At 42.3% G+C, this 25874-nt stretch overlaps 1 protein-coding gene across 2 annotated transcripts in view; it reads left to right on the top strand.

The window, feature by feature from the left end:
- CFDP1 (craniofacial development protein 1) overlaps positions 1-25874 on the top strand; it is a 129738-nt gene that overhangs the window by 92893 nt on the left and 10971 nt on the right. For both annotated transcript variants that reach the window (XM_023741916.1, XM_004387823.1), the window contains exon 6: positions 22166-22324. In XM_023741916.1, the coding sequence (XP_023597684.1) occupies positions 22166-22324 (159 nt within the window). The remainder of the gene's footprint in view (positions 1-22165; positions 22325-25874) is intronic.

Here is a 25874-nt window from a genome sequence, read left to right as displayed (position 1 = left end):
GTAAAGTGATACTCGTGAGGAGTGCGCCTCTTAGCTCAAGTAGATACAAGAGACTAAATGGGCAGCTTCTGTCAGGAGGTGAGATGGGAAGGCAGAGAGGGTTAGGAGCTGGTTGAATGGACATGGGGAATCAGGTGGAAGGGAGGTTTGTGCTGTCACAGTATGGGGAGAGGAATTAGGGCATAACAATGTGTATATAAATTTTTGTGTGGGAGAGTAACTTGAAAAATAAACTTCATTTAAACTACAGCAGTTGGAAAAAAAAAAAACCCTATGGTGCACAGTTCTACTCTGACACACATTGGGTCACTAGGAGTCGGAGTCAACTTGACAGCAACTGCTTCGAAGTCAGATTGCCCACTGAAGTAGCCCTGGTGAAAAAGGCCGACTGTGTTTTTTCCAACTATTAATAACTGGAATTTCTTCATTTTATCATCATAAGGGCTGGTCTGTCTGCCTGAGGAAACCTTTAGAAGAATAGCAAAATTGTGCTACATGGACTCGGAATAGCAAAATTGTGCTACATGGACTCACTGTACTTGGGGTTGGGCGGAGGAACTTGGTGGTAAAAATGAGTGGCATTCTTATTTTATGAGAGTTATAAACATTTTTTTTCTCTTCATACTCTCTTTGAGAGCATATAAAATCTACTGAGAAATAAATACGTTTCTGCGAAACCTCTTCTGTTAGGTGCTGGAAGAGTGTTCTGGGTTTTATCTCTTTCTTATTTCAGTAGTGTGCTTGCTCTCTGGGGAACACAATTTCACTAGCTTTTCCAATGGATAAACAGTAGTAAGTTGAACGATTTGCCTAACGAGGAGTTCAAAACTAGAAGACAGAACCATCCCTACCCTGGCCTCACCTTCATCCTAAATCTGTACTCTCATCAGTGTTTTTGAAAACTTACCTCATGACTGCTGAGTGACTTGACCCACCTGACCCAGACTGAGTCTGCAGCCTTGCCTTAATGCTCCCCAGGTGCCAAATCACCAGCAGTGAGAAATACCAACTTCTTTGAGCATCTTTCTCCAACTGCTGTCAGCCATCTTACCTCTTCCAGTATACATACCCGCTCAGATTCCACTGAGTGAGAGAGAACATTAGCATCTGCAGAATATTCCTACCTTGGAGTGGCTGGATATGACTTCTGGACGGAGTGGTCATCTTTGGTGCAGCCCAGCTTGCTGCCTTGCGTGTAGTTAATGTATACCTAAATAATTCTTTCTCGCAGATTCTGACAAGAGGTTGCTCAACTGGCTAAGTATTGAGTTAGCTAATTGCTCCAGTTATGTCTAATTACATCCATTCAATGTTTTGTTTTGCTTCCAGGCTGAACTCAGACATTGCTCTGGTTTATAGTGTAGTGGTGTGTGAGTTTAAAACTAGCTCCCAAAACCAACCAAACAAAAGCAGCCAAGCTGTGATGCAGCCAGTGGCAAGCGAGAAAACTCATTTGCCACACACAGGAGAGTCTTTCAGTGGGTCTCCAGACCTATTTGTTACAAAACTCCCTTTTGACATAAAATAAATCCAAATATCTCTTTTGTTTTTTGCAAATTCTGTTATCATGAACAAAAGAAAGATTTGTCCAGCATTCCCATTACTTCTGTCCTTTATTTTTTGTGTCAGTTAAGACATCTTAACCCGTACAGCGCAGATTATAGTTTATGATGAGATTGTTGGGCATTCTGCAGGCTTTCACAGGTTGGTGAATTCTTGTGTACAAATTCTAATACTGACAGCCATTCAAGAATATCTGCCATCTGTTGAAATGGACACATGCTTTTCCTCAGCATGCTTCAAGCACTTAGTTTCTCCATAGAAAACCTGACTAAGGATAAGCAGCAACAGAGAGATTAGCCAGTGCAGAAGATTGTTGCTATGATAAAAGCCTATTGCCGTTGAATGGATTCCGACTCATAGCGACCCTGTAGGCATAGTAGTACTGTCCCATAGGGTTTCCAAGGAGCAGCTAGTGGAGTCGAACTGCTTTTGGTTAGCAGCCGAGCTGTTAACCACTGTATAATAGGTTTTATTTATTGGAATTTCTTTATATTGTATGAGGTTAATAAGGCTTTCCAAGATTCATTCATTCTTTTTCTTTTTTTTTAATTTTACTTACATTGTTGTTGTTGTTGAGAATATAGACAGCAAAACCGATTCAACAGTTTCTACATGTCCCATTTAGTGACATTGATTATATTCTTCAAGTTATGCAACCATTCTCTCCCTCCCTTTTCTGAGTTGTTCCTTCTCCATTAACATAAATTCACTACCCCCTATGTTTCCCTTCTAATCTTTCAAGTTGCTATTGTTGATTTGATCCCATATAGATAGTTCTTAAGAGAGCATAATGCTCAAGGCAGACATTTTTTACTAGTTAAGTAAACCTATTGTTTGATTTTAAGATGACTTCAGGGATATTTTTGGTTTAAGGTTTCAAAATAATCTGAGGGTAATAGTTTCAGGGGTTCATCCAGCCTTCATGGCTCCGGGAATTCTGGAGTCCATGAAAATTTAAAATTCTGTCCTACATTTTCCCCCTTTTGATCAGGACTCTTCTATAGACTCTTTGCTCAAAATGTTCAGTAGTAGTAGCCAGGCACCATCCAGTTCTTTTGGTCTCATGGCAAAGGAGGCAGTTATTCATGGAGGCAATTAGCCACACATTCCATATCCTCCTCCTATTCCTGACTCCCCTTCTTCCTGTGTTGTTCTAGGCGAATAGAGACCAATTGCTGTGCCTTAGATGGCCACTTGCAAGCTTTTAAGACCCCAGGCACTACAAAACAAACTAGGCGGTAGAACAAAAGCACTAAAAATTTTATTAGGCCAGTTAATTGGCATATCCCATGAAACCATGATCCTAAACCTACAAACCAAGAAACCAAATCCCATGAGGTTTTTGGTTGTACATAAGCAGCCTCAGCAGCTACTCTTCTTTTTTTTTGGTCATTGTTGTAAATATATCTGTAACACATCTTTCTTCCATAACACTTTTTTAAAAAGTTGAATTGCCAAAAAAAATTTGACAATTCAACTTTTTATAGGTGTACAACTTACTGACAGCAGTTACAGTAATCAGTGGTGCAACCCTACCCTTAATCAATGCCATGTTTCCATCACCGTTAACTCCCCCTTCCTCCTCCCTCCTGCCCTTAGTGACCAGTTAACTTTATTCTGTATACATTTGCCTTTTCTTGTCTTTTTATATTAGTGAGGTCATACAATATGTGTCCTTTTGTGATTATTTCACTCAGTAGAATGCCTTCCAGTGCCATCCATATTGTTCTGTGTATCAAGACTTCATTTCTCCTACTGGCTGAGTAGTATTGCCTTATATGTGTGTACCACATTTTGTTTATCCATTCATCTGTTGATGAGAATTTAGGTTGTTCCCAGCTTTTGACTGTTGTCAATAGTGCTGTACATTCATTCTTTTAGCAAATACTTATTGAGTGCCTACCATGTGTTAAGTGCCTGGGTTATATCAGTGAACAAAACAGACACTGGTTCCAGCCTTTGTGGAGTTTGCATTGCAGCAGGGAGATAGACAATAAACAATAACCATAATAAATGAATTATGTATTATTTTTTAAAATGATAACTGTTATGAAGGAAAGAAAATCTGAGGAGGGTAGGGAGATCCGGAGTGTGAGGTAGGGGTGAAGGTTGCTGTATTAAATGGTAGGCTGATGTAAGGATAATCAAATCCCACTTTTTGTTCCTCTGACAGCAAATGTGTTGATCAGTTCAAATCAATGATTAGTTCTGTTCCAGTTCTGTTCTGATGCTAGCTTCACATGCAACTCTGCTTCATCTGACCCTAACCACCTGGAACTAGATCAGACCTTGTAAGTTAAAGGACACAGTCCTCCAGACTGCCAAGTCTGCCCAAGACCTCAGACACTAGCCACAAGATTGGAGTCTCCATTGACACCCTTACTTCTGACCTGCTGCCTCTCTCTATTCCCTCAGGTTCAATAATTTGCTAAAATGACTCAACTGACGGAAAGCGCTATGATCGGATTTTCATGATAGCAAAAAGGATACAGATGAAGAGACACATAGGGCAAGTTCTGGGAGGGTTCCCACTATGGAGCTGCCATGTCCCAAAAAAGGGACTCGCTGTCTTCCTGCATGGATTAGCATCTTTCACCAACCAGGAAGCCCATGGAGCATCTATGTCTAGAGTCTAGAGCTTTTATTGGGGGTTGGGGAGGGGTTCTCATTATGTAATTCTAACTCCCAGCCCCTCTCCCTTGAGGTCAGCCTATATCATGAGGTTGGTATCACACTACCTGTTGGGTCTTTCTGGCATAGTCAGCCCCCGTACAACATGAATCATAAACCATTAGGTGTGGTCTGGAGTCCTCATCAAAGACACTTCAGTCATTGGGGAAAGTCCAAGGTTTTAGAGGTTATCTCTCAGGAACCAAGGACAAAGACCAAATTCTTTGGGTAAATTTAACTTCTTTACCCCACAGATGGTCAGAGTAAGCCTCACTGGGGAACTGAGATTTGAGCAAAGACTTGAGGGAAGTGAGGAAGTTAACCAAGTGTTATCTGGGGAGAGAGTATTTTGGGCAGAAGGAGTAGCTGGAGGAAAGGCCTATGAGGTGGGCCATGCCTGAAGTGGAATGAATTAGGGACAGTAGTAGGAAAGGAAGTCAGAGGTAAGTACTGGGCCAGATGTTGTTGCCCTCAGCTAATATGTGGAAGGCTACAGGCGGAGCAGGTTTGCAGGGGAAGTGGGCATCCACGTGGAGATGTCCAGTGTGACATTGTATATATAAGGCGCTGGAGTTGAGAAGTCTGGGCTGAATATAGAAATTTGGGAGTCTTAAGCATCCAGCCTTGGGACTGGATGAAGTTATTCAGGAGGAGTAGAGATGGAGAAAAGTCTAAGGGTCATGTACTGGACCACTCCCAGATGCCTTCAGAGCAGCTGAAATTAATCAGACAAGTCCAAATTCTGGGTATGCATTCTACAAGACTGCTGACTTGGACCCTTCAAAAATGTCAGTGTCTTGAAAGACTAAAAACACAAAACAAAACAGAAACAGGCAGGGGGACTGTTGTAGATTAAAGGAGATCAATTTTTCTTGGTTTGAAATTTTTCAAAATCCAAAGTTGGTGGGGAATAGAATTACCATGTTGTTGTTGTGTGCTGTGGAGTCAATTCCAACTCATAGTGACCCTATAGGACAGAGTAGAACTGCTCCATGTGGTTTCCTAGGCTGTAATATTTTTTTTTGTCTGTGCTTTAAGTGAAAGTTTACAGTTCAAGTTAGTTTCTTATACAAAAATTTATACACACATTGTTATGTAACCCTAGTGGCTCTCCCTATAATGTGACAGCACGCACTTACCTTTCATTTCCGGTGTCCGTTCAACCAGCTCCTGTCCCTTTTTGCCTTCTCATCTCACCTCTGGACAGGAGCTGATAGGCTGCTGTAATCTTTACAGGAGCAAATTGTTAGGTCTTTTCTCTTGCAGAGCAGCTGGTGGGTTTGAACTGCCAGCCTTTCAGTTAGCAGCCAAGTGCTTAATCATTGTGACACCATATGACCCAGCAATTCCACTCTTGGATTTATACTCAAAAGAATTGAAAACACGTGTTCAAAGAAAAGGTTGTACACAGTTGTTCATAGCAGCACTAGTCACAATAGCCCAAAGGTGGAAACAACCCAAATACCGATCAACTGATGCATTGCTAAACAAAATGTGATAATATCCATACAACTGACTATTATTCAGCCATAAAAAGGAATGAAGTACTGATTTATGCTACACATGAATGAACCTTGAAAACATCGTGCCCCGTGAAAGCCAGACAGAAAAGGCCATGTGTATTGTATGATTCCATTTACGTGAACTCTCCAGAGTCGGCAAATCCATAGGGACAGAAAGCAGATGAGTGGTTGCCAGGGTCTAGGAGGAGGAGAAAATAGAGAGTGAATGCTTAATGGGCATAGGAGTTTCCTTCTGGGGTAATGAAAATATTCTGGGACTAGATATTGGCAGTGGTTGCACAATATTGTAAATATACTCAGTGTCACTAATGGTAAATTTTATGTCATGTGTAGTCTACCACAATTAAAAAAAAATTTGTGGGGAAATAGAAGCCAAAATTAAAAATACATTTTGCTGTTGAAGATGAATAAGCCTCAGAAAAAGGTAGAACAAGGAACTCCTAAGTCCCAGATCCAGTAGTTTTTCGAGCAGTGGCAAGATTTTAATTTCTATTTGGATGCTAGAGATCACTTTTCCAAGGACGTAATAGAATAAGAGTTGACTGACAGGAAGTATTAACTATCTGCTATATGCCAGGGATTGAGCTAAGTGCTTGTCCCCTGTGGCAAATTCCTTCTCATCCTTCAAATCTCAGATGCCTCCCTGGCTCTCTCTGCTGCCTTCCCCAGCTTCCACTCATGCTCCTACTGTACTTCCTGTGTGGCAGTTGTTTCATAATTAAACTTGTTTGCATATCTGTCTCTTGCGGATGAATTAAATGAGGGTAAGAAATCTCTGTCTGTATGCCCAGTGGCCAAAAAAAGGGTCTGCACACTTAAGAGCAGGCTTGATGAGTATCTCATTTAATTATCACCCTTCAAGATAGTTATTATTATCCTCATTTAATAATTGGTTGCTTGAAGCTCAGAGAAATGAAAAGAACTCAGATTAAAAAAAAAAAAAAAAGATTAAGTGGCAGAGGTAGGCCCCTGCACTGAATGCAAAGCCACTGTACCCCACCACTTTGAAAACACAGATCCAAAATAGTATTGGTGATAGCTGGGTCCTAGCCATACAAGCAGTGCTCTGGTACTCCAATATTCTTGTCTAAAGTCTAGATTTCTGATTCTCCTGGCCTTTAGGAAATTCACTTATGACCATCAACTTAAGAACAAATTAAGACAGTTTAAATGTGTTTTTTATAAGATGCTATAATGCATAACAACTGAGAGATGTGTTGCTTCTGAATGCTTAGATACAGTATTAAACTTAGGGTTTCAAAGAGAAACATTAGCTGAGAAAATAGGCAAATCTATAGAGACAGAAAGTAGATTAGTGGTTGCCTAGAGCTGGGGGTATGGGAAGTGACTGCTAATGGGTAGGAGGATTCTTTTTGGAGTGATGAAATGTTCTAAAATTAGGTTGTGGTGATGGTTGCACAACTCTAAAATACTAAAAATCATGGAATTGTACACTTTAAATGGGTGAGTTAGTATGTGAATTATATATCGATAAAGTTGTTATTATGGATAACATTGCAAAGAGTGAGAATTCCAGAACACTTCATTGTGCTCACGCAGGACCTGTACATTGACCAAGAGGTAGTTGTTCAGACAGAACAAGGTGATACTGTGTGGTTTAAAATCAGAAAAGTTGTGCATCAGGGTTGTATCCTTTCACCATGCTTAATCAGTCTGTATGCCGAGCAAATAATCCAAGAAGCTGGACTATATGAAGAGGAACGTGAAGCATCAGGATTGGAAGAAGACTCATTGACAGCCTGCGATATGCAGATGACACAGCCTTGCTTGCTGAAAGTGAAAAGGACTGGAAACACTGATGAAGATCAAAGACTACAGCTACAGCCTGCAGTATGGATTACATCTCAACATAAAGAAAACAAATATCCTCACAACTGGACCAATAAGCAACATCATGATAAATGGAGAAAAGATTGAAGTTTTCAAGGATTTCATTTTACTTGGATCCACAATCAACACCCATAGGAGCAGCAGTCAAGAAATCAAATGACGTATTGCATTGGGCAGATCTGCTGCAAAAGACCTCTTTAAAGTATTAAAAAGCAAAAATGTAACTTTGAGGCCATGGTGTTTTCATTCGCCACATGTGCATGTGAAAGCTGGACAATGAACGGGAAGACCAAAGAAGAATTGATGCGTTTGAATTATGGTTCTGGCGAAGAATATTGAATATACCATGGACTGTCAGAAGAACGAACAAATCTGTCTTGGAAGAAGTGCAGCCAGAATACATCTTAGAAGAGAGGATGGCGAAACTTCGTCTCATGTACTTTGGACATGTTATCAGGAGGGACCAGTCCCTGGAGAAGGACATCATGCTTGGTAAAGTAGAGGGTCAGCAGAAGAGAGGAACACCCTCAACGAGATGGATTGACACTGTGACTGCAACGGTGGGCTCAAACATAGCAACAATTGTGAGGATGACACAGGACTGGGCAGTGTTTCATTTTGTAGTACGAAGGGTTGCTATGAATTGGAATGAACTCAACAGCACGTAACAACAACAACAAAGCTTTGGGAAAAAAAGCTTTTTTTTTTTTAGCTGAGAATAAGAAGTGATTGGTCATCAGATTTTCCAGCATTCTCTCAGAATACAAATAAATTTAGTACTTTGTATATTTGGAGTATTGTTTCCATTATCTTCATCCTTAGAGGAAGACTCTTCCTCCATGTGACTAGGTGGTTTTCTGAGTTTTGCTGTGTGTTTTGCCTGAGTGTCCCTCGTTTTAGTTGTGTCATTCAGATGAGACCGGAAGTCTCCCCAGCTCTCAGCTGGCTTTCTCCATCTGGACAGTGAGCGTGACGAGCACGTTCCCTCAGGCTTTGCAGAGTGACAGCTAAGCTTCACGGTGACAGGGTGGGCATCACATGCCAGAGGCTTTATTCTCACAGCAGGGAAAGAGTGATGATGAGTGTGTGCTGGTTAACTTTTCTAGACAAAATGGCTAATATACAAGGACAAATCGAAGAACTGACTTGTCTGCCCTTCACATCTTCTACTTGATCGCATTTGGATTTTTTTTTTTTTTAAATTGCCTCAAACCGTCTAGTCAGCTTAGTTTTAGCAGTCCTTCACCTGCCAGCCAGCGATTGCTTAAAGCAACTTTTTCCAACTTTTTGGTTAGACATTTGACATTGTGACCCACGGTGGGTCATGGTTATAAAAGCATGTGCTCTGAGGGGTGCCAGAGTGCAAAGAAACTGGATTTGTCAAGGCTTCCTGCATCAATCAACAATAGGACAGGTGAAAGGAACCTTGGAGAATAATCTACATTAGCAACTGCTGGCTTGCCAGTTAAGAAAGACACTATTTCAGACAGAAAGACTTATTTCCCTTGCTTTAGAAATGGAGGGTGGGAATTCTTTTTGGTGGTGGTCAGTGATGCAATGGGTAAAAATCTTCCGTTTATTAAGGAGAAACTATGTTGTGGTTACCCAAATTGCCCAGCTGTGGTTAGCGTCTGTGAAAACCATTTCCTGCAGGCAGTAAAAAGAAAGTTTTCTGCTTCCTGCACCAGACTACATGGGAACACATATTTCTCTTTCTGAAATCCACCACATTGCCTTAGCAAAGTGCGGCTCATACTTAAATAAGCCCCTTCTTTTGGTCATCCTTGTGCAGATAATTGCTTCCCGAGGGCTCTTTAAATCCTGGACTGTGAGAGGTGGTGGAACCAAGGGAAAAACCGCTGATACTGATGTTAGTATAGGCCTGCTTTTGGAGGAAAGGCGGAGCTATCCCAGGACAGAGGGGACAGATTGGGATCTGAGCCTTATTAAGTTGTCCTTTGAGGTTAGCAGGATCGTGGCCTCTAAAAAGTCAGAGAACAGGTGCCCTGGCAACTTAGTGAGCAAGGAGTCCTGCAGATCCGCCATGAAATGGGCTTGGGAGTCACAAGCTCAGCAGGAGCGCCAAGTGCTGAGAAATTATTTTGCTTACCACTTCAGGGTTACCTAATAAAGGGACTAGAAAGCACACTCCCTTTCCCCCCACAGACATAACTCTGAGGTGTCAGGAATCACAGCTGTGTCCAATGCCCATGTCCTCTTGTTTGGAATTTAGTATGCTTAATTAGTAGCAGTGAGAAGTTTGGGAGGGAGGGAGAGTAATTTTGCAAAAATGTATGCTAGCAACCTCATGTGAGTTTCATTTAAAGCTATGTGGCTAATGTGCTGCCCATTTCTAGAAAGGAGCTGACATGACCCATTTTAAATGAGGTCTCTGTGATGTAGGACTGAAGGAGTAGTACTACTCTGACAGGGCACACACCCCTAGCCTGAAACTAACCCGGTCCAACCTGGAAAGTGTCCAAGAATTTAAAATGTATGTTGACATCCACAGACTTTTTCATGAGGAGTTAGAGGCCTGCTTGGGAGGAAAAAGAAAGCTAAAGTCAAAGAAAAAGCAGAATGCTGAAGGTTTAAGAAAGCTGCCAACTCCCTAATCCACAATTAGTCGAAAAGCCCGGGACTGAGGCACATTTATCTTCCGTGCCATATGCTTTGCATCTCAAGTTGGCTAGTTTGAGAGATGTGCTTTTTGCCCGGCCATGTTTTTCTGATGGGAGGGATTGGGTAGGGGGATACATGTGGATGTGTGACTCCTGCCTTTGACCAGGCAGGGAATCTGCAGACCTTCGTGTTCAGCGGTGTTGCGGGAGAAAGACAGACAAAGTTCTTTAGAGAGGTCAGTGACTTGCTACACGCCAGACCCTGATCCTGCCTCCTCTCCTCTCTGTCTCTGTGGCTGCGATTGGTTGGGAGCCCACATGGAACCAGTGTCCGGAAAATAAGCTGTGGCTTCAGATGAGCTCCCAGGGTTCTGTATAAAGAAATTTGTCAATATGGGCTTTGTTAGAAGCTATATTTAATAATTCTTTTAAAATTCTGTCTCAGAAATGTAAATGGTCTGTTTGTGTTGGTCAGTAAATGATTCTCCCCAGCTGTATATGATCAATTCAATCAACAGCAATTTGCACCTCAGAGGAAGCATCCCTCCCCCACAAAGGCATAATCCTCATTCCCATTAAACTAAACATTTTCTTCTTGGAAAGCACACGGGCCTTCTGCACTCGCTTTACTGCTCTGAAATGTCAGTGTGCCCTTCCCTGCCTTGCCATGAGTCTTCCATCCTGGGGATGGGGTGAGCAAGGAAATTGGTGGAGCAGAGACAGGAAGGGACAAGGCATTATCTCTTTCCCAGAGAATGAGATGAAACCACATGGGAGTGGGACAAGGGATATTCAGAAGTATCATTTCCTAGAGGTCTGGTGGGCAGTCAGAAGGGTTATTCTTTGCCACTGACTTCATGTAATTTAACCCTTGTATACCAGGCTCTAGGCCCTTGAGAACATAGGTGTATCTGTGGGGTGCTTCCATGTTGCCCAGAGAGACCTCTGTGCTCACCACTCTCCTGTCCAGTCTGGGAACCTGCTTGAGATCCCACAGCCTTTTGCCCCTTCCCTACTTAACTGCTCTTTGACTTTTTAGAGACTTTCTTACAGCTGGAGCTTTCTTACCACTTTGAGTTGTCTCTCCTTAGACATGGGCAGAGCATTGTGAGTGAGGCAGCAGAAACAAGAAGCCGTCAAAAAGAACTTCCTGAGAGATTATCCCACGTAGTATATATTAATTAAAAATCAGAGGGGAAAATGTACCTTTACAAATGAGAGATCTGGCAGTCACCACCTTAACCAGCAGACCAAGTTTAACACTACCAGTCCTGAGATTATATGATGTTATGTGCCTCCTGGTAATGATGCAGTAAGAAGTACCCAACATCATCTGTGCAGTATTCTTGGCAAAGTGTTTAACCTGAATCTATTCATAGGAAACAGAAAACCCAATATGAGCAATATTCTATAAGAGAGCCAACCTGGACTCTTAAAAAATTGGCAGTGACATCAAAGATCTAAAATAAAACAAATCCAAAAAAGGTAAGAGACTGTGCTAGATTAAAAGATTAAAGAAGACTAAAGAAACTTCCAAATGTGGCTTATGATGGAAGAGAATGGGGAACAACTGTCAAGGCCATTTTTGGGGTTTTTAAGGAAATTTGAATGTGGACTTTATATTAGATAGTATCATTTATGTCAATGTTAAAATCTTGGGTATGATACAACCTGGTGTATTTATGTAGGACAGTGACCTTATTCTTAGGAGACACATGCTAAAGTATTTAGAGATGAAGTGGCATGATGTCTACAGCTTACTTTAAAATGGCTCTACATCCCTCCCAAAAACAAAATTTGTATATAGAGAGAAAGCATATGTGGCAAATGTTGATAATTGGCGAATCTAAATGAAAGGTATTCAGATAATGTTTGTTCTATGCTTTCAACTTTTCTGTAGGTTTGACATTTTTCAAACTCAAAGGTGGGGAAAATCTCTCCCCAGGCCACACTGGATTTCTTGTGCTGAGTGCTCATTTCCCACAGGCCTTCCACGTTATCTCTTAAAGGTTATAAGAACAAAGTAAAACCCAAGCTATACCTAAGAAGCTGATCAGCACTGGTGTCCTTTTCTCACGTCATTGAGACTCACTATTATAAATGAGTGTGCCAGAAAGCCTTCTTCTAGATTGGCCATATGATGGCCCAATGCTGAGATGCTTTTGTGAATCTGGGAAATATATTTTTACTTTGAAAGTAGTTTTCTTCACTTCCTTTTATTTTTTTCCTGAATGATAATAGAAAGAATAATAGTTTATTTTTTTTTAAACACCTTTACTGAGCTATCACTCACATGCCATTCAGTTCGCCCATTTAAAGTGTACAGTTCAGTGGCTTTTAGTATAGTCACAGAGTTGTGCATGTGTCACAGCAATTTTAGAACATTTTCATTACTCTAAAACCCCCCATGACAGGAATAAGGAGCCATGGAGGCACAACAGTTAGGCACTCAGATGCTAACCAAAAGGTTGGCAATTCGAACCCACCCAGTGGCTCCGTGGGAGAAAAACCTAGTGATGTGCTCATGTAAAGATTAACCTGTTGCCGTTGAGTCAACTCCGACTCATGGTGATCCTATAGGACAGAGTAGACCTGCCCCATAGGGTTTCCAAGGCTGTAACCTTTACAGAAGCAGACTGCCATGTATTTCTCCACTAGAGCGGCTGGTGGGTTTGAACCACCGACCTTTCAGTTAGCAGCTGAGCACTTAACCACTGCACCACCAGCCTAGAAAACCCTATGGGGCAGTTCTTCTCTGTCACGTGGGGTTGTTATGAGTTGGAATCAACTCGACAGCACCTAAAAATAACAACAGCATGACAGGGATGAACCTTGAAAACGTGCTGAGTGAAATAAATCAGATGCAAAAGGAAAAATACTGTATGATCCCACTTATATGAAATGTCTAGAATAGACAAATGTATAGAGACAAAGTTTACTAGTGGTTACTAGGGACTAGAGTTGCCGTTTATGTTGTTAAAAAAGGTATTTGCAATGAATAATAAGTCCTTGGTTTTGCAAAATTCTATCATGCGATCTTCAGCGTCGTTTCCACGGGTGTGGAAAGAAGAAGGATTAGTAGTTGGAAAATATGGCGTTGGTGATAGAAACTGACTCCATGGCACCCAACAACAAGAATGGGAGCTGTGGGGAGGGGAGAAGGGAAGTTACTGCTAAAGGGGTACTGAGTTTCTGTTAAGGGTGATGAAAAAATTTGGAAACGGATAGCGGTGATGGTAGCACAACATGGTGAATTTAATTAATGTCACTGAACTGTACACTTAAAAATGGTTAAAATGGCAAACTTTTTGTTATATCTTGTCATAGATTGAATTGTGTCCCCCAAAAATGTCTCTCAGCTTGCTAGGCCATGCTTCCCAATATTGTGTGATTGTGCACCATTTTGTCATCTGATGTGATTTTCCTATGTGTTGTAAATCCTATGTCTGTGATGTTAATGAGGCAGGATTAGAGGCAGTTATGTTAATGAGGCAGGACTCAATCTACAAGATTAGGTTGTGTCTTAAATCAGCCTCTTTTGAGATATAAAAGAGAGAAGCGAGCAGAGAGACAGGGGGACCTCATATCACCAATAAAGAAGCACCAGGAGCATAGTGCGTTCTTTGGACCTGGGTCCCTGCACTGAGAAGCTCCTCGACCGGGGAAGATTGATGACAAGGACCATCCTCCAGAGCCGACAGAGAGAGAAAGCCTTCCCCTGGAGCTGAATTCGAACTTAGCCCCCTAGACTGTGAGAGGATAAATTTCTCTTTGTTAAATCCATCCACTTGTGGTATTTCTGTTATAGCAGCACTAGCTAACTAAGACATACCTATTTTATCACAATAAAATTTTAAAAAGAAAGAAACGTCATACCCCATCACTCTCATAACCCCTCCAGTCCCCCCAACCCCAGGCGATCACTAATCTACTTTCTGTCTCTATAGATTTGCCTGTTCTGAACATTTAATATAAATAGATTCGTACAATATGTGTTCCTTTGTGACTGGCTTTTTTTCACTTAGCATGATGTTTTCAAGGTTCATCCACATTGTAGCATGTGTCAGTACTTCATTTCTTTTTATTCCCAGAATAATGCTAAGTAGTTTATATTGTTGCCATTGAAAGTAATCACAGTAGTCTGTTCCTTTTCTTCCTATCCCAGTAGACAAATATAATGGTGAACAACTTAGTCGTTTGGATTTAATGCGTCTCATTTACTTTAACGGTTAGAGACAAGTTCAGCAAATCAAACTTTCAGCTTGAGCTTTTTTCTGGAATTCATTTTATGTATTCAAAGGTATATGTGCAAAGAGGGAAGACAGCTTGATGGTATTTGCTTTCTGAAGAACTGAGGCATGTTCCATCAGATTACATTCCTCAGAAACGGGTAGAATGAACGCTCGAATACCTTAAAGCTTGCATGACCAACTGGTAATACAAGTCCTTTTACGTCTTCATGCAGCGTTTTTTTCTGCATTATATATGTGAACCAAGCATTACGGATTCCTGTGTACACCAGGGGAATGGTGTGGAAAAGTGCCTGTTCTTTCCTAACACTTGTGAAACTCTAAGACCCTCTCTGAAAGATCTGAATTTGACAGATTAATACAAATGAACAGCACATTACCCTTTGTGACAAGGGACCCAACCCCACTGAGTTGGCTGGTTTGGGCAGAACAATAGACCAGTAGAGGATGATTCTTCACAGAGAAGAGGGACATTACTTTTCTCTTGACGTATAATACTAATAATGAAACTGCTCAGCAGGTCAGTTAGCTTACCCCAAAGAAAAAGTCCATCTCATTGTCACCAAGAGTCCCTAGCCCCCATTACCTGTCTCGAAATAAATGCCCTCAGTCACAACAGAGACCAGGAGACTGCAGTTAGAGTACCTCTGCTGTTTTGGGGAAAATAGTTCATGTCTAATTGACTATGAATGGATGATGTCGTCTGACATAGGAAGAGCTTTTCATTTAGATAGAACCCAAGTCAGCAAGAATCACGTCATCCTCCTTGACAGTGTCATCTGAGAAGCCAGAGCAGGGTAGGCAGAGCTCTGTGCTTAAAAGGTAGGGAAAGAAGAGGTGGAGAGGGCTGTCTGTAATGTACTGTTTCAGAAGATATTAGAATTCAGGACTTTTGCCACCAGTTAAGTGCCCTTCCTTCTTGGATTGACATATGAGCAATAGAACCAAATAGCAAATCATTTTCTATTTGTATAAAAACTGTGAAGCTGTTGCTGTTTGCCAGCTTTTATTTCACCTGTTGCTGTTGTTGTTGGCACTGTATCAAATTCAATTATAGATTTAAGAGTACGGACAATTTTGAAGTCACGAGATGTTTTAAGATCATTTGGAACTTCATGTCTTACGTCTGGTTTTCCGTTTTCCTGAGCCCCTGTCCCATATGGTAGTGTCAGTTCAATGTTTCAAAGTGTATGGGGTTTAAACTATCTCTTTAACACACTACTGACTTCCAGTCCCTTTCCTTGAGTAGTCTAGTCTTGGGCTTTGGGGAGATTACTTACAGATTTACACAAGTGTGTAGTGAAATTAGCCCAGGGATTTGGGTTTTACTTTTTATTCTTATTAGATGTCAGCTGAATCCAGAGACGATGTGAAAGAGAGCAGTGCTTCCAAGCAGACAGCACTCATCAAGAACTTATCATAAGCTTTTTTTTTCCCATGTCTTAAGGAGTGCCATGCCAGTTCCACACCCTTGTATGGCTCTGGAAAATAGCTCATGTGTGAGCTGCAAAAAGGTTCACTTCTGCCTTGTAAACACATGACAGATACTAAGGAAACTACCTATCTCCGCCAAAAAAAACTCAGTTCCAAATAATTTGCATTTTAGTGGTTATGAAGCATGAAACCAAAGACACAGACTTGAGCCTTGAAGTTCTAAGTCAAGCTCACATAGTAGTTCTGTGCACATTTCTGGACCCTCCCCTTGCTAGTCCACTTTTGGAGCTAACTTTTCTGGCCTGTCTCAGTTCAAGTGTAGCGTTGAATCTTTTTGTTATGAGAAAAAATTCATCTGGATAAGCCCATTGTCAATATCACAGAGATTCAATTTATTAAAAATGTAATGATCATGTACCATGGGCAAGGCTTCGTGCTTCACTCTGGGAGCGAGTCAAGAATGAGTATGACATGGGCCCTGTGCACAGTGAGCTCCAGGGCATAGGGAAAATAAGAATACCACACACACCCCTACCCCCGAAAAAGAAAGAAAAAATTAGCAGTGACAGAAATTGGAATATGGGAGGGATCTCCAAAGATGCCTCCCCAGCATCAAGCAAGGTGGAGAAGACGGTGTGCTGGGTGGCAGAAGCACTGGTACTAGCCCCAAGTCTCCCAGTGTAAATTTAGGCAGTTTTCTCTGCCTTTTGGGATTTTAGTTGACTTCTGTCTAAAATAAGGAGGTTGGGTTAAATAACCTCTCATCTGCTCCCTCTCTTGTGCCCTCACAGTAGCCTGAATACATTACTATCTTAGAACTCATCACAGGATGTGGTTACAATCCCCTGCATGTCCATCTCCTCCACTAGATTTTCTCCTTGAAGACAAAGAGTATGTCTTAAATATTTTTGCATCCCCAGTAGCCAGCACAGTGTCCAGTAAGTTCTCAGTAAATCTCTGTAATGAATACAATGAATGAATGACTGTAAGTAAATTCCTTTTCAAACCTGAAGTTCTGTGGGACAGCTGGGTGCCTGGTGCTGATTTTAAAGATCCTGGGGAAAGAAGATCTTCTAGCTTCTTTCATAACCAGTTGTTGTGTCCTGTCAACCTTTCCACTCAAGAAGTTATTTTCCCAGTGTCTGTCCAGGCTCTCTTCTACATAAATAGCAGGATCCGGGGCATCACTGAGCAGGCTCACACCACAGAACAAATCTGTTGAGTGAGTCCAAGCCCATGAAGATGGGGGTGGTGCAAAGTAAACAAATTACTATAATAATGTATCTTTATGGCCAACTCAACAGGATGGAGTGTAATACTTAACTGTAATGAAATTTTGTTTAAGTTTCATTTCTTGGGCTAAAGAGAAACAGTAAGTTCTAGTGAATTATTGTAAACTTTGAATTCAGAGGGGAAAAAGATGACTTGCCATTTTGCCTCCCTTTCCTTTTTACTTTTCTCAGTTTCTGAATCTTTTTTGTGTGAAGCCTTGGTTGGTGTCTGGTGTTGGGATAGGTCACTGGGCTAAGGGAGCTGAAGCATAAATCCTGATTGATGGATAATTGGACAAAATACTTGAAAAAGAAAAGCTCAGTAAGAGTCTTTTTTCACCAGTAAGCAAACAACACGCAGTTATGCTCTCTTTCCTTATGGAAGCTGCTGGTTAAACGGGATAGGCCATGCTCCTTGGACAGGATTAGTCTTCACATCGAGTCTGTGGTAATAAGATCAGTAAAGTAGCATGTCATTCAGTGTGAAGTGGTAGAAAGGTCGTTGTTACCTTGGAAACATCTTGGTAATCTTCTAGACTTAGTCTGAGTGTAATTTTCTGGATGTAATCTGTAAGTGGGCAAGTATGTGGTACATTCCTTGGAACTTTGACTTTTAACAGGTGGATAAGGATCTCTTTTGAAGGAAGTACTCTTGTCTGCTTTGACACAGCCTGCCACCATTTAGAACCAAGATCAGAAAGCTCATGGCTGGGCAGGGGTGGCCTGTCAAAGCAGACTTTCTGGTAGTATCTTGGACCCAGAACAAAGAGAAATCAGTGGTTCTGTTGATGTGGTGCCTGGAACTGCGCTGGCTCCTGCTTACAGCAGAGAAATCGCCCAGGGAATTCTTACCTCCCTCCTTCCAGAGCTTTCCAGTAGACACAGCTCCTAGATGCCAGTAGGAAACTGGTGCTGACTTATTCCTTCTTGCTCGCCACCATTCTTAGGGTGCTCTCTGCGATGTTCTTTCACAGCATAGAGTCAGCTGTCCCTGCCCAGAAGTTGACTCCTGCCTCCCTTGCTTTCTCCTGAAAACCTGACTGATGAACCTTAACAACAGAAATGAGGGCAAGGCTGTGGTTCAGTCTGCCTTCCTGAAAGCTTTGATGGAATGATGCCAGGATTATACCACTAAAGCCACCTGCCAAGGTGGGAGCATGAGTATGAGAGCTTGGAAGCCTGCAGGGACCCTACATACCAGGTTCTAGGAAGACGCTCCTGGCCTTTCTGTAGGATGCGCCTCCTGCACATTTTGGCTACTGCTATAAATGTGTCACTCACTTTGATTTAGCCTCAGATAAAAGACAGGTTATTTCACTTTAGAGACTATCAAATTAGGGAATCATAAACCATGTTAATGACCCAGTGAAGGCTGATCTGGAAGCTTCCCCCAAACGCATAATAGCATAGGCAACATTTTGCTGGTGTTGAATGGTGAACAAGGCAAAGGTGGATTTTTTTTTTTTCTTTTCCCATTTCTGGAAACCTCCTCACTGCTATACAGCAAAATCATATTTCTTATAGACTTCTCAAAGTGATCTGTCAAAAAGATGGTATAACCTGGGAATACTGTCAGCATTGTAGGCTGAGGGGGAGAGATGGTATGCAGGCCTGTGGTGCTGCCCAGATAAAATGGGGAACCCTGGATCTTTTTAGAGGTCCCTCAGTGGCGCAGTTTGCACTGGGCAACTAAACAAAAGGTTGGCGGTTCGAACTCACCCAGCAGTGCTGCAGAGCAAAGGCCTAGCGATGAGTTTCTGTAAAATTTACTACCAAGAAAACCCGGTGGAGCTCGTTCTATACTGTAACACACGGGGTCACCATAAGTCAGAATCAACTTGGTGGCAACAGGTTTGGTTTTTTGGTTTTTGGGGTCTTGAGAGCTGATTGGAGAATAAAAATAGAAATGAATTTTCCTTAACAGCCCCCAGTTTAAAGTGTTCTGAACATCTTTTACTCTATAAAGTTCTGATTCTCTTCCACTAATTGGTTCTCTGATCCAGGTGACATAGTTGACTTTATCAAGCACTTGCTGTTTGCAGGACTATATCCACATGTCATAGAGAGGTTTTAAGAAACTTAAACATCCATGGGAGATAGAACAAACCAGAGGAAAATCATTTTTCTCCTAGACGACTTAGTTAGGGACACCTCAAAGCAGAGCCCAAGACAAGGACTTGGGTGCAGATAGTTTGATGAGAAATAATCTTAGGAAGCAGGAGTGAGTGAGACAGAGAAGGAGGAAAAGCCAGTGCAAGAGTGTGTTTTCAAGGCCGTGAGGACTCGATGCCACCAAGAGCATCAAGAAGTATTCACAACACCTCCCAGAATTACCTGTGTGAGGGCAGGAGGCTGGACCAGTATCCACCAGCTCCTGTTCCCCATGAGGGTTGTCCCAGTGGCATGAAGTCCACCTCTCGTCCAGGCAGTGCTTGTGTCATGCATTTAGGGTCAGAGAAGGCCCTGTGGCCAAAAACGGAAAGACTCCAGGTATGTGTGTTTGGGGATGTTGTTAGCAGTGAGTCTGCGCTTGCCCAGAACTGGCCAGTGCAGCTGCAGCTGAAGTTAAGAGTCCCCAGATCAGTGCTATAGTAGGAAAAGAACTGGAGTGTGATGGAAACACCACCAGGAGGGTATCTAATCCAGAGATCGGGGAGGGGAGGCTTCCTGGAGGGGGTGGTTTCTAAGCTGAGGTGAAGGCTAGATGCATGGGAGGGAGGCAGATGGAGGTGTTCAGGGAACTGCAAGTTCAGGACTGTGGCTCGAGCACAGATTACAGGGATAGATGTGGCAAGAGAAGATCAGGAAGAGCTTTGTTAAGGAGTTTAGATTTTATGATAAGGACAGTAAGGGATCACGGAGGAGACATTTAAGCAGAAAGACATGATAAGCTTTGTGTTTTAGAAAATTCACTCTAATGACAGCATGCAAAATAGACAGCAGCATGGGGCAGGTATGTGAGGGGCAGGACAAAGCAGAAGTCAGGGAAACCAGTTAAGAGGCTGTTGAATTACCCATGTGAGAGAATATAATCATGGGTAGGAAGGTGACTAGTGAATAGATTTGAGACCTGTTAAGTTTCCATATCCCCACTCTATGCTCCGCTCCTGTAAATGTATCTAGTCTGTGTGTGTGTGTTGATGGAGAGGTTGTTGCAGGGATTGAGTAGTTAACTCGAAAGGAATTTTTAAAGGTTGAGATTTGAAAGCTCATAAAGAGCTATTTGGAGTCTTAAACAAAATTGGGAAGTAAAGTTGCCGTCAGAAAAAGCAGCTTCCATATTAGAGGTGAGATGGCAGTACTCCACACAGGCAAGACTCCGGTTTGTCCTCCACGTGCATTAGCTATCAGGTTGACCTTTGTTATGTTTAACTTCTCTGGACTTTTTATTTGTCCAACTCAAAAATGAGATGATGAGGCCTGCCTGGCCTATCTGATGGATCTTCAGCTCAGTGTGTGGTGGGGTGGGACCGATAGGGAAGATAACATCCTCTGCCCAAATTCAGTAGAACACGAATGTTTAGGGCAGTTGTTCAGCCCCAGGAGTCCTGTGTTCAGCGTAGATGCTGATCTGCTGGCTCACCTGGAGCAGAAGCAGTGAGTCTCCTTCACCAGCACTGTGCAGCAGGAGGTGGGGTTTCAGGATGGGCCAGGGTGACACTAAATCATCCTGAAGGCCCCCCTCCGACTCTGAGACGCAGTGGTCCTCCTTCATTGGCTGTAGTGAGAATCTGTTGAGAAAATGGATATGAAGGCACTTGGAAAACTGGCTTGCTAGGCAAGTGAAAGGTATTGTTGTCGCTGTTACCAGTAGGTCTTGTGATGTTAGTGCAGAGTTCTTAAATGTTTTAGCTGTCTTGCATATATCCCTTTGAAGCAGGAAAAAGCCCAGTTTCCTTCAGGCTACTGTATAACTTGTTTTCATTTCATAAAGAGACTGAAAGCAATGTTCCTTTTATAGTTCTACCCCTAATACCACCCTCTTATTAACTAATTGCATTGTTTTTCTAATTTTATCTCATGTATTTAACATGGATGGAACACTTTACCTGCTAGAACTTGAATTTGGGCATGTGGGGTTGCTCCCACTGTCCATGATCGCATCACCAGCAAGCAGAACACAGGCTGTTTATTCCTGCTTTCAGAGTGAGGAATGTTCTTCACATCCTGGGAGGAACCAGGCCCTGACTCACAGGAGTTGAAAGGAAACAAATTTTAGAGTCCTTTTAAAATACTGTGACTTCTTGTTCATTAGTGTTGGGAACTGATTGTCTTAAAATTCCCTGGGGCTTTCCTGCACAAATGATGGCAGTGATTCAGAATGGCTAACAGCCATTGCACCTCTGCTGTGTGCCAGGTGCTGGTTTAAGCACTTTACATGTAAGATACACTCTGACCCCATGAGTCTTAAAGTATTCATTTTGTATATTAGGAAACAGATGCACGTGTTCTTAAATAACTACCTAGCATCACATAGTGAGTGAGAGCTGGAATTTGAACCTAGGCATGTGACTCCAAAGCCACCCTCTTCATCATGTGGCTCTTCTCCCTCCCTGCAAGTGGAGACCTGTCATGCAGAGCAGACAGAGGTTGTAGGATTTCTGTCCCCAGTTCCAGTCAGAGATATTAAACAGGAAAGGCACATTGGAATTCTGGGGTACTTTCAGGGTTCTCCACAGTGGAAGGAAATACCCTAGATATGAACATGGCTCCCATTATGATCAATAGCTGTAATCCAGGGAACCCCACATCAATTAAAAAAAAAAATTCATCAAGAGATCCTAGTTTTGCATGGGAAATCCAGGGTGGAAAGGAAGAGTGTGCCGTCACAGTACAGGGAGAGTAACTAAGGTCACATAACAATGTATGTATAAATTTTTGTATGACAGACTAACTTGAATTGTAAACTTTCACTTAAAGCACAATTAAAAAAAGAGAGATCGTAGTTTTTACATGCTGTTTCATGTTTTCTCTTTCCTTAGGTTAAAGAGATCAAGTGGTATGAGCAGCCTTCTGGGGAAAATTGGAGCCAAGAAGCAGAAAATGAGTACCTTAGAGAAGTCCAAATTAGACTGGGAGAGCTTCAAGGAGGAAGAAGGGATTGGAGAAGAACTGGCCATCCATAATCGAGGAAAAGAAGGGTAAGAAGTAGAAGATGCTATTCCTTTGAAAATTCTAAGAACTCTGAAATCATTTATTGCAAACTACTCAATTTAAACAGGTAGGAGCTTTTCATGGTGAGACGAAAAATGTTAGTACTCTGGTTTGTCCACAAAGATCTGTGGGGCAGATCTTGTCAGTGAGAGCCCCTGAGGTGAAGGGAAGGAGAGGCTTGTGAACAGCACTTCCGTCAGGGAACATTCACGTCTGTCGAGCTGAGTTTGCCAAATTTTAGCTCCAGTGAGCTGTAAATTGCCTGGTCTGTTCACATGGTCAGATCTGGCCCACTCCATTAGCCTTGGCCTGATTTAAATTATTTGGCCGTCTGAGAAGACAGACTAGCTCTCAAATGCTTCCAAAGCAGAGCCACCAGAGTGCCTAGATATTGTCACATTTACCATGGAAATATTTTTATCCATGTCATGGTGGCCCAGAGTGGGGCTTCACCCTTACTGACAAGCCTGTGTGACAGGCCATCACTTGCAGCAGCTTCCTCTTCATTTTGGAATACAAGGAAAATGTCCATAAACTATATACAGTATCCAAATTGTGAAAAGGATCCCTTCTTGTCGTATTTGTCTTCCTGGTGATTCAAGAAAAAAATGGTGTTCAGTGAGTAGTTACGTGACCTCAGAAGGAGCACGGTTACTGCAGAAGTGGGTCCATGGCTCAAGGTCAACATTCCCACCCCCAGCAGTGAAAGGAGGTTGTGAGTGGTCCATCACACAACCCTGGGTGCTCCTTGCCCCTCCCCCTCACCAGTAAGGTTTCCTCAGGCAGCACGCTGGCTGAGCTCCTTCTCCACTAAAATTGGGATAATGATACCACCCTCATTGGATGGTTGTGAGAATTTCATGAGATGATATGTGTAATATATGTATTAGATACGTATATGAAATATATGCAAAGCACTTTGCAGAGTGCCTGTCACATAAAAGCATGCATTAAGTGGTAGTCATCCAGGTTACTAATAAGCTAAAGTATAATAAAGAGATAGGTTAGGAATGTGTTTTGGCGTCATGTTTCTAAATTAGGCTTCAAGATTATTTCAGTGAACCTGGCAGCTGACCGACAGATTAAGAAAAATATTTAAATGACTATATGAACTTCTTTAACTACCAGACTTCTAGGTCATCTGTCAAAGATAGAATGCCACAGGATAGAGGCGGGGGTGCCACCACCATCTGAGGCTGGCCTGGGGCGAAGTGCAGGCAGGATAATCAGTGTTATCTGGAGAGGGCCTCTGACTCTCCAAGAGTGGGCTGCTCTGACATTGTGCCTCAAACCTCTTCCACTCTTTGAATAAGCTCTAGTAACTCACAGCTTCCTCCGGCTGTCTGCTTTTGCACCATCATCTGAGGCAACAGAGGAACTGCCAGTGTGCTATACTTTATTGCTTCTGTGAGTACTGATTGTAGGGGTTAGACATTTGCTCTGCTCAGGTTAACAGAGGTGTTGTAAAAGTAAGGAGTGATGCTGTTAAAGATAAGCTAGAGTTAATAAAATGTAGACTGGAAGAGAAAACAAGATTAAAAAGGACATCTGCTCAGTGGGGACCTCTTCAGGCAATGGAAGATAGCCTGACTGGGTTAGGGAACAAGTAATAGACTGTAACTTTCATGCTCTGCTTTTCTCTTCTTCGCCTGAGGTTTCTTCCCCCCGGCCAGATGATTCCACAGATCTGATTGTGTTTTTCCAGTGCAGATCTGACTACTTCTGTGCTCTGCCTCCTGCTCTTCTCGCTTGTGTTCTTTAGTGTCACCCCACATCTTCACTCACTCTCCTTCCTTGCTCCTGCAGGCATATTAAAGGAACTCAACACCTAGCCCAAGGAAGAGACTTTAGCTCAGGTTCTCACCTGGGCTGTCTTAGTTATCTAGTGCTGCTGTAACAGAAATACCACAGGTGGATGGCTTTAACAAACAAATTTATTTTCTCACAGTTTAGGAGACTAGAAATCCAAATTCAGAGCGCCGCCTCAAGGGGAAGGCTTTCTTTCTCGGTAAGCTCTGGAGGAAGGTCCTTGTCTCTTTAGCTTCTGCTTCCTGATTCCTTGGAGATCTCTGTGTGTCTTGGCATCTGTATTACCCCATCTCTATTCTGTTCACTTGTTTAATCTCTTTTATATCTCAGAAGAGATTGACTCAAGAGTAACACCCTACACTAATCCTGCCACATTAACATAACAAAGACAGCCCATTCCCAGATGGGATTATAACCATAGGCATGTTGTTGTTGTTGTTATGTGTGGACTCATAGTGACCCTATGTACAACAGAATGAAACACTGCCTGATCCTGTGCTATGCTCACAAACATTGCTATGTTTGAGTCCATCGTGGAAACCACTGTGACAGTCCATCTCGTTGAGGGTCTTCCTCTTTGTTGCTGAACTTTTACTTTACCAAGCATGATGTCCTCCAGGGACTGGTCCCTCCTAATAACATCTTCAGAGTGTGAGAGACAAAGTCTCACGATTCTTGCTTCTAAGGAGCGCTCTGGCTGTACTTTTTCCGAGACAGATTTGTTCTTCTGGCAGTCCATGGTATAGTCATTATTCTTCGCCAACACCATAATTCAAAGGCATCGGTTCTTCTTTGGTCTTTCTTATTCATTGTCCACACTCCCATGCATATGAGGTGACTGAAAATACCATGGCTTGGGTCAGGTGCACCTTAGTCCTAAGGTGACATCTTTGCTTTTTAACACTTTAAAGAGGTCTTTTGCAGCAGATTTGCCCAGTGTAATCCTTAACAACTTCCGTCTTTTCTGTTTATCATGATGTTGCTTATTGGTCCAGTTGTGAGGATTTTTGTTTTCTTTACACTGAGGTATAATCCATACTGAAAGCTGTAGTCTTTGATCTTGATCAGTAAGTGTTTCAAGTCCTCTTCACTTTCAGCAAGCAAAGTTGTGTCACCTGCATATTGCAGGTTGTTAATGCGTCTTCCTCCAGTACTGATGCTGTACTTTCTTCTTCATATAGCCCAGCTTCTTGGATTATTTGCTCAGCGTACAGACTGAATAAGTATGGTGAAAGGATACAACCCTGATACACACCGTTTCTGAACTTAAACCACGCAGTGTCCCCTTGTTTTGTTCGAATGACTGCCTCTTGGTCTATGTACAGGTTCCTCATGAGTACAGGCATAGAGATTAGGAGTTACAACACATATCTTGGGGGGACATAGTTCAATCCACAACATTGGCTAAGCATGGTAATCACCTGGGGAAATTTTCTAAAGTTCAGGTGACAGGGCCCGCCCATGTGTGGATCTGCTGAATCAGGAGTCTAGAAAGTTAGGTCACAGATACCTGTATGTGTAAATCACTCCTCAGGCGATTCTGATGCACAGCCAGGGTTTAGAATCAGTAGACCAGAGGATCAGAATTCTAGAAGAGGGAGCAGGACAATCTGCTGCTGAGTGAGCCTTTCCAACAGACACAAGTAGAGAACCGACTTCAAAATAGGTAATTCTAAGAAGAGCAAAAAGATTTTTGTTGAGAAGTATGCCTAGTACCACATTGTTACA

The sequence above is a fragment of the Trichechus manatus genome, unplaced genomic scaffold (genome assembly GCF_000243295.1).
Source record: "Trichechus manatus latirostris isolate Lorelei unplaced genomic scaffold, TriManLat1.0 scaffold00194, whole genome shotgun sequence".
NCBI lineage: Eukaryota > Metazoa > Chordata > Mammalia > Sirenia > Trichechidae > Trichechus > Trichechus manatus.
This window is presented reverse-complemented; position numbering and strand designations above follow the sequence as displayed.